Here is a 9,260-nt window from a genome sequence, read left to right on the forward strand (position 1 = left end):
AGTGTCAAGGCTAGCAGGATAGCCCGTTGATAGTCCCGTGGTTAACATTATAGTCCCAAGGCTAGTAGGATGGTCCCATGGTTAACATTATAGTCCCAAGGCTAGTAGGATAGTCCCGAGGTTAACATTATAGTGTCAAGGCTAGCAGGATAGCCCGTTGATAGTCCCGTGGTTAACATTATAGTCCCAAGGCTAGTAGGATAGTCCCATGGTTAACATTATAGTCCCAAGGCTAGCCCCTTGATAGTCCGTGGTTAACATTATAGTCTCAAGGCTAGCAGGATACCCCTTGACAGTCCTGTGGTTAACATTATAGTCCCAAGGCTAGCCCCTTGATAGTCCGTGGTTAACATTATAGTCTCAAGGCTAGCAGGATACCCCTTGACAGTCCTGTGGTTAACATTATAGTCCCAAGGTTAGCAGGATAGCCCCTTGATAGTCCTGTGGTTAACATTATAGTCCCAAGGCTAGCAGGATAGCCCCTTGATAGTCCTGTGGTTAACATTATAGTCTCAAGGCTAGCAGGATAGCCCCTTGATAGTCCTGTGGTTAACATTATAGTCCCAAGGCTAGCAGGATAGCCCCTTGATAGTCCTGTGGTTAACATTATAGTCCCAAGGTTAGCAGGATAGCCCCTTGATAGTCCTGTGGTTAACATTATAGTCCCAAGGTTAGCAGGATAGCCCCTTTGGTTAACATTAGTAGTGGAAACCCGGACAAATACCAGCTGTTTTGCTTTTTTCGACGGCCGGGACTTGTCCCGGTGTTTTTCGTTACAATTGGTGACGGCCGGGACTTGTCCCGGTGTTTTTCGTTACAATTGGTGACGGCCGGGACTTGTCCCGGTGTTTTTCGTTACAATTGGTGACGGCCGGGACTTGTCCCGGTGTTTTTCGTTACAATTGGTGACGGCCGGGACTTGTCCCGGTGTTTTTCGTTACAATTGGTGACGGCCGGGACTTGTCCCGGTGTTTTTCGTTACAATTGGTGACGGCCGGGACTTGTCCCGGTGTTTTTCGTTACAATTGGTGACGGCCGGGACTTGTCCCGGTGTTTTTCGTTACAATTGGTGACGGCCGGGACTTGTCCCGGTGTTTTTCGTTACAATTGGTGATGGCCGGGACTTGTCCCGGTGTTTTTCGTTACCCTGGCGAGATTTCGCTCGCGTGTATGTCCGTTTTCTGAGTTGTACCGGAGTTATAGACAATTTTTGTTACACCGGCGATATTTCGCTCCCGTCCATGTTCATTTTCTGAGTTGTATCATAGTCATAGTCATTATTTATAAGCCTTGCCAAATTTTGACGGTCACAACAGGCAAAAAGACGGCTGGGACTTGTCCGGTGTGTTTTTCGTTACAATTGATGACGGTCAGGAGTTGTACGATTCAGGGCATCAGGGTGAAAGAAACTTTGCCCATTGTTTCTCGCCGGTGCCCGGGATCGAACCCGGGACCACAGGATCACGCGTCCAATGTTCTGTCCGCTCAGCCGCCGGCTCCAGGAGCCAATTTATAGTTTTTTAAAAGTTGTTCAATGTCAACCAATATTTATTGAGTAGTTGTATATGAAAAGGGCTGCAATTGTTCAGAGTTTCAGTACTGCAGCCTAAATAGAAAGGGAGATTTTTTTATGTTTTTCAAAAATTTTTACACATTTTCAAGTTTGTAATTTCAACCACATCTTTCAGATATAATCATTCTATGACAATTTTCTGTCACATTAGCATATAATAAAGGATCTGTTGCCAGTTATTTTCCAAAACATCTTTAGTTTTCCTAATACAAATAGTCAAAGTTCCCCCAAAAATTATGGAAATATATCATGTTAATTGTTATTATAAATTCAATAAATGAACTTAGAAAACAAAGCTGGCATCAGATTTTAGAGACATACACTCTACATATAAGGTGTAAGTTTCATGTAAATTGAAGTAAAAATGAAAGAGAAATTTGTACGTTTATGTTACTTGAAAGTAATAAGTAAAAACCTTAGACTTTATTTTTACCTTATATGTAGAGTGTATGTGTCTAAAATCTGATGCCTGCTTTGTTTTCTAAGTTCCTTTATTGATTTTATAATAGCAATTAACATGATATATTTCCATAATTTTTGGGGGAACTTTGACTATTTGTATTAGGAAAACTAAAGATGTTTTGGAAAATAACTGGCAACAGATCCTTTATTATATGCTAATGTGACAGAAAATTGTCATAGAATGATTATATCTGAAAGATGTGGTTGAAATTACAAACTTGAAAATGTGTAAAATTTGTTGAAAAACATAAAAAAATCTCCCTTTCTATTTAGGCTGCAGTACTGAAACTCTGAACAATTGCAGCCCTTTTCATATACAACTACTCAATAAATATTGGTTGACATTGAACAACTTTTAAAAAACTATATATTGGCTCCTGGAGCCGGCGGCTGAGCGGACAGGACACTGGATGCGTGATCCTGTGGTCCCGAGTTCGATCCCGGGCGCCAGCGAGAAACAATGGGCAGAGTTTCTTTCACTCTGATGCCCCTGTTACCTAGCAGTAAATAGGTACCTGGGAGTTAGTCATCTGTCACAGGTTGCTTCCTGGGGGTGGAGGCCTGGTCGAGGACCGGGCCGCGGGGACATTAAAGCCCCGAAATCATCTCAAGATAACCTCCTTAAATGGGAACATAAACACTCTGGTCAATTCAGGCTGTTGCTTGCAGCGGCCTGCAGGCCCACGTACCCCCAACAGCCCGGTTGGTCCGGTACTCCTTGCAGGAAACAATCTAACTTCCTCTTGAAGATGTCCACGGTTGTTCCGGCAATATTTCTTATGCTATTATAAAGCATATTATAAAGCCATTATTATAAAGCAAACTATTATAAAGCAAGGTTGCATTAATAAAGCATTAAAAACAATGGACATATGTTAGATGAATAGTCTAGGTGCTACTGAGGAGTGTAACCAGCGAGTTGCAAGAAGCTCTTGCCAGGGGTTTGCTACCCTTGTATTTGTACGTGAAGAGACCCAGCAGCGCGAGGCTGATGTTCTCTGCCAGCACCAGGCTGGAGAGTGATTGTGGGCGTGCACGAAGAGCACCTTGTGAGACAGTGTTTTGACTGGCCCATGGCCAGGGTAGACTCGTTGGTGTTTCCCAGTACTGGTTGAGGACGGTACTGTGTGTTGAGGAAACACGGTAGCTGACAAGACTGCATTGATTGAGCATCGAATAGCACTTAGTGTCCTATGAGAGAGACACTTGTGTACATATTAAGTGTAGTAATACTTCTTTTAGGATTATATATGAGGTGATGGGAAAGTGATTATATATGAATATATTGATAATTAATAAAGTGTAGTACTCAATGCACCTCCCCCAGTGTGTTTTACTTGCATTACCTTGCTCACTCCCTGAGAGCCACTACTAACTTGGGGTTGGATACCAGAACTTTAGTACCACCAGAAAAGAACCTGGTTGCGACCCATTGTGGCCATAACATAATTGGCATCCCCCAGCGGGATCCGACTTCTTGTCAAGTACGTTTGACAAGGGTGGTGATGTAGTGCAACCCCCTGTGAATAATTTCCCTGTTCGTTATTTTTCAGGACGTTACTTGTCCTGTGCAGTGCTAAGTGTGATTAATTGCTGTATTGGCGAGTGCGGTGCTCGGTGTGATTAAGTGCAGTATTGGCGAGCATGGTGCTCAGCTGTTATAAGTGTTTATTGTTAAGTGAAGCGGTCTGTTAAGTGCTCGTGCACCACTTAGTGACAAAATAGCGGAGAAAATAACCATTGAGAATCTCGACGATGTTCAGAAATTTCTGAACAAGGAGGACTGTCTTGCTATACTGAAACATCTGGGAAAGCAGGAACTTGTGCTAGTAAGTGCCTATTTAGGGGTCAAAATACGTGAGAGTGTTTCCCGGGTTGAAATCTTATCGAAGGTTCCTAAGCACTTAAAGGCCAGGGAGAAGCAGGAAAGCGAGGCACAAAGTACAAAGGAAAGTGAGGTGGCTTCCACTGAAAAGGAAGACAAAGGCAGTGACGGTGAGAGTGACGCGGGTGAACTGAATATAAGTTTTCTAATTGTCAAAATGCGTACCTTAGAAATAAATCGTGAGATAGAGTGGAAGAAATTAGAAATAGAATGGGAAATTAAAGAGAAGGAAATGGCAATGAAAGAAAAGGAAATAGAGAAAGAAATGGAAATGAAACGTTTGGAATTACAAGAAAGAGAGAACAAAAGAGAAGATAGAAGAGAAAGTGAAGAACGAGAAAGACAAGAAAAAGAGAAGGAAATGGAAATGAAACGTTTGTAATTAGAGCGAGAAAGAGAAAAAGAAGAGCGAGAAAGAGAAGAAAAGGAGAAAGAAAGACAAGAAAGAGAGAAGGAAAGACTACACGAATTAGAAGTGGTACGATTAGGTGGTCGGAAGGAAACAAAGGAAACGTGTAGTTTCGGTCCAGTAAGAAATATAAAAATGGTCCCAAAATTCAATGAAAAAGAAGTTTCAAAGTTCTTTGCTGCCTTCGAGAAGGTTGCTGCCACTTTGGATTGGCCAAAGGAAAATTTGGCCATCATGACGTGACACAGTCCGTCTTGACTGGGAAGGCCCAAATTGCCTACTCCACGTTGTCGCTTGATGATTCCAGTGATTACGATGCTGTGAAGAAGGTAGTGCTCATGGCTTATCAGTTGGTGCCAGAGGCTTATAGGCAAAAGTTCAGGAACCTGAAGAAGACCTCGGAGCACACATTCACAGAGTTTGCAAACATCAAGGAACGGCTTTTTCAGGAATGGTGTGCATCTCGAAAGGTGAAGACGAAAGAACAACTCGAGCAGCGCATACTGTTGGAGGACTTCAAAGATTGTCTGTCTGGAGATCTCAAGACATACCTAGAGGAACAGCAGGTAGAGACCTTGAGTGCGGCTGCCACTATGGCTGAGGAGTACATCCTAACTCAGCGATCCTCTACCAGGTATGTCCCGAAGAGTTACCCATGTCTGTTTGGCAAATCTCAACCAGAAGAAGGAAGACCCGTCCCACAGAGTGCTTTGAAGACGCCCCCAGGTAGTCCCCGAAGGACTAGTCCTAACAGATCAACACACCGTAGTCCAAGGAGGAACGTAGTGTGTTGGACGTGCGGGCAGAGAGGACATGTTGCTGCCAGGTGCCGAGGAGGGACAGGTAACGATCCGCACAGAGAAGTAATGCTGATGAGTTGTAGAACACCACCACTGGGAATCCAGTCTCTAATGACGAGTAGAGAAGGACCAGATTGTTTGTCCCTCACACTTCAGGCGGGTCTGTAACGAGGTGAGTGTTGACGGGAGACAAAAGGTTGTTCTAGTTGGGTTTCCTTTGACGCGGTACGTTTCCTTTGACGCGGTTTTCCTTTGACGTTGATACCCTGCCCATAGCTGGGATAGAAGTAGTACTAGGCAACGACTTGGCGACAGGTTTGAACTACGAACATCTCAAGATGGTGGACGATCCAGTAATAAGGTCTGAGATGACAGCAGAAAACATTAATACCCAGGTACAGGCAGACATGAAATTATATACCATGTTTAATTCTCCCTCTACCTAACAGATTGAGAACATTCCAACGGATTCTGCTGACTCTTCTCCCGACTAGAAACATAGGCTTACGGTGACAGAAGCAACTGAGCGAGAAGAGGGGCCTCATGAACAAGCGCCCACGGATACCCAAGAGTCTGGAGTGACGGCAGATAAGTACTTGCGGCATGGCAAGGTACAATGTTCACTGAACCGGCCAGAGATTCCCCAGACATCAAAGGTATGTGCGCAGGTTCTAGTGCCCTCTAGATCCAAGCCAGGCTAATGGATATAGCCGGCTATGGATATTACAGGCTCATGAAAATTGTTCCTAAGTTAGCCAAATGTTTCTTAGCGATATTTTGTTTTGTTCTCGTGTGTGCTCTAGGCAAAGATCAGTGGACGAACCGTCAGATGATAGCTCCTATGATTATCATGGAGAGACACCAGGGATTGGAGACCCGCCCTATGAGTATTGCAGTCGAAGAAGGGACCCAGAAGGTGATTGATGATTCAGGAAGTAGGAGAAATGTTTTAATGAGTGACTGTTCCCAACAGATTGACATCCCCGCATAATTACTGAGCTTGGATTCAACATTATACAGAACGTTGGTCGACCTGACGGTGGAAGAACGAACACAATCTTCAATGTACAAGCGGTCCTGTTGGGACTAAGTGTGGGCCTAGTAAGCAGTTATGCTGTAAGTACAGAATTAAAGACTATCGCTGTTACTCCGAATCATTAGTCCCATGTATTCCAGATTTCCGTCTCCCTGAAGGACTACCAGACCGGTGCAAGAAATGCCTTCTGCGACCAGCCATCAGCGGTGCCACGACACAGGGAGGTGTCTATTTGCCCCAGATCGAGCCTCTGTAGATCCTTACCCAAGACACGTGAGATAATTGTGCCTCTGACAGGCATCCCAGTAAGGTTGCTGGAAGTCACATCAGGCAGGTCATTGCCTATGATCTTCGAGTTTTCCTTGTGCCAGATTCTCCTATTAAGGCAGTTTTGCAGACAGGACATCCTCGCCACATCAGTCCATTGTTTATGTGCGTCTGTTTGGTTTTGTACTAACGTACTAATTTGGTTTGTTTCTCCTTTGTAGAAACCCAAACCAAATTCCTTTTTGGTGGGGAGGTGTTACGAACCCGATTCCATCGTCGGAGCACGGAACAGCGATGTCAATGCCATCTGTGAGTCCACTCCCGAACCCCCCCCCCCCCCACAACTTGGACGACGCCATCTAGTGGTGACAGGATTATACCAGCAAGAGGCGCTAGATTCCTGTCCTAATCAGTTTGAGAGGTAGCTGGTGCTGACCTCTGGTGAGGTGGCACCTAGAAAATCAGCGCCATCTGTTATAGGAGGAGTTGTATGTCTATGTCAGAGTACGTAAATGATGTTTCCTAGTGTCCCATGTACTGACCAGTGTACTGATGACGTGTCTGTATCCACAGAGTCGACGTAGGGCTGCTGAGGTACGAGGACAGTCAGTCTACCCAGGGCAGCCAATGTCTCTACTCCATTCTGCTTTACGGAAGCAGTGAGCCGCCGCCGGAGAAGAACTGTGAAGTGTTCTACTGTCTGCCTGTGAAGTGGCAGTGACGGAATTCGGCGTGCCCGGGACTGGCTAACGGAAGAGACGACTGACAGTTATGGTGCTACGGAGGAGTGTAACCAGCGAGTTGCAAGAAGCTCCTGTCAGGGGTTCGCTACCCTTGTATTTGTACGTGAAGAGGCTCAGCAGCGCGAGGCTGATGTTCTCTGCCAGCACCAGGCTGGAGAGTGATTGTGGGCGTGCACGAAGAGCACCTAGTGAGACTGTGTTTTGGCTAGCCCGTGGCCAGGGTAGACTCGTTGGTGTTTCCCAGTACTGGTTGAGACTGGTTGCGGATGGTACTGTTGTACTGTGGCGAAATTGATGAACTGTTCCGTTTTCTGTTTTGGGTCCTCTGGTAGGTTAGGAGAGACCACTTTAAATTGACCGTTTTCTTCACGTTGGAAAACTTTAGCAGGGTGTACTGCGTCATCTATTTTGCCTGTTAAATTCTGAAATGGTGTAGAGGTCGATCGAGGTAAACTCTCAGTAAGTAGGTATACCTCCTCCTCCTCCTCTCAAGGGCATTACCAGTGGAACAATTATAAACAAGCGACCGCAAGGCTGTTTCAAGCGTAGGTGAAACATATGATTGAGTTAGGGTGGTTATAAATAGGAGCGGCGTCATAAGAGCCAACAATCCTTACGAATATTCTTACATTCTTATATTGCCACAGTTACATCAATATTGCCACAGTTACATCAATATTGCCACAGTTACATCAATATTGCCACAGTTACATCAATATTGCCACAGTTACATCAATATTGCCACAGTTACATCAATATTGCCACAGTTACATCAATATTGCCACAGTTACATCAATATTGCCACAGTTACATCAATATTGCCACAGTTACATCAATATTGCCACAGTTACATCAATATTGCCACAGTTACATCAATATTGCCACAGTTACATCAATATTGCCACAGTTACATCAATATTGCCACAGTTACATCAATATTGCCACAGTTACATCAATATTGCCACAGTTACATCAATATTGCCACAGTTACATCAATATTGCCACAGTTACATCAATATTGCCACAGTTACATCAATATTGCCACAGTTACATCAATATTGCCACAGTTACATCAATATTGCCACAGTTACATCAATATTGCCACAGTTACATCAATATTGCCACAGTTACATCAATATTGCCACAGTTACATCAATATTGCCACAGTTACATCAATATTGCCACAGTTACATCAATATTGCCACAGTTACATCAATATTGCCACAGTTACATCAATAAAATGTAAATAAAAAATGTAAAAAAAAAGTTAAGATAAAATAACAGGTCAAGAGCAGTAAATAACATTACAGTTAATTCCTACCTCTACAGAGTTTCTTTTTGTGATATGATGGTCGTAATACACACGCTGAAGCCCGCTACTTTCAACCTTACTGTTGCTCTATTGTTTGGATCAGAAGTCTTTCTCATTTTTCCTCAGGTTATGAGGGTGGGAGACAAAGGCAGTGTGAGGTAGACCCTTTACCTGTAGTGTGAGTTGTGGTAGTCTGAGGGTTGTGGTAGTCTGTGTGTTGTGGTAGTCTGAGGGTTGTGGTAGTCTGTGTGTTGTGGTAGTGTGTGTGTTGTGGTAGTGTGTGTGTTGTGGTAGTGTGTGTGTTGTGGTAGTGTGTGTGTTGTGGTAGTCTGAGGGTTGTGGTAGTGTGTGTGTTGTGGTAGTGTGTGTGTTGTGGTAGTGTGTGTGTTGTGGTAGTCTGAGGGTTGTGGTAGTCTGAGGGTTGTGGTAGTCTGTGTGTTGTGGTAGTGTGTGTGTTGTGGTAGTGCGTGTGTTGTGGTAGTGTGTGTGTTGTGGTAGTGTGTGTGTTGTGGTAGTGTGTGTGTTGTGGTAGTCTGAGGGTTGTGGTAGTCTGTGTGTTGTGGTAGTGTGTGTGTTGTGGTAGTGTGTGTGTTGTGGTAGTGTGTGTGTTGTGGTAGTCTGTGTTGTGGTAGTCTGAGGGTTGTGGTAGTCTGTGTGTTGTGGTAGTGTGTGTGTTGTGGTAGTCTGTGTGTTGTGGTAGTGTGTGTGTTGTGGTAGTGTGTGTGTTGTGGTAGTGTGTGTGTTGTGGTAGTGTGTGTGTTGTGGTAGTGTGT

General features: G+C 44.3%; 1 protein-coding gene across 1 annotated transcript in view; it reads left to right on the forward strand.

Moving 5' to 3' along the window:
* Positions 1-8,669, forward strand: part of LOC138357345 (trichoplein keratin filament-binding protein-like) — a 14,785-nt gene extending 6,116 nt beyond the window's left edge. The window contains exons 2-9 of the mRNA XM_069314023.1: positions 2,915-3,054; positions 3,732-4,294; positions 4,522-4,963; positions 5,406-5,490; positions 5,624-5,785; positions 6,306-6,470; positions 6,654-6,741; positions 8,614-8,669. Coding sequence (XP_069170124.1) covers positions 2,915-3,054; positions 3,732-4,294; positions 4,522-4,963; positions 5,406-5,490; positions 5,624-5,785; positions 6,306-6,470; positions 6,654-6,741; positions 8,614-8,669 — 1,701 coding nt within the window. The remainder of the gene's footprint in view (positions 1-2,914; positions 3,055-3,731; positions 4,295-4,521; positions 4,964-5,405; positions 5,491-5,623; positions 5,786-6,305; positions 6,471-6,653; positions 6,742-8,613) is intronic.
* The last annotated feature ends 591 nt before the right edge of the window (positions 8,670-9,260 follow it).

This window comes from Procambarus clarkii, chromosome 77 (assembly GCF_040958095.1).
Source record: "Procambarus clarkii isolate CNS0578487 chromosome 77, FALCON_Pclarkii_2.0, whole genome shotgun sequence".
Lineage (NCBI taxonomy): Eukaryota > Metazoa > Arthropoda > Malacostraca > Decapoda > Cambaridae > Procambarus > Procambarus clarkii.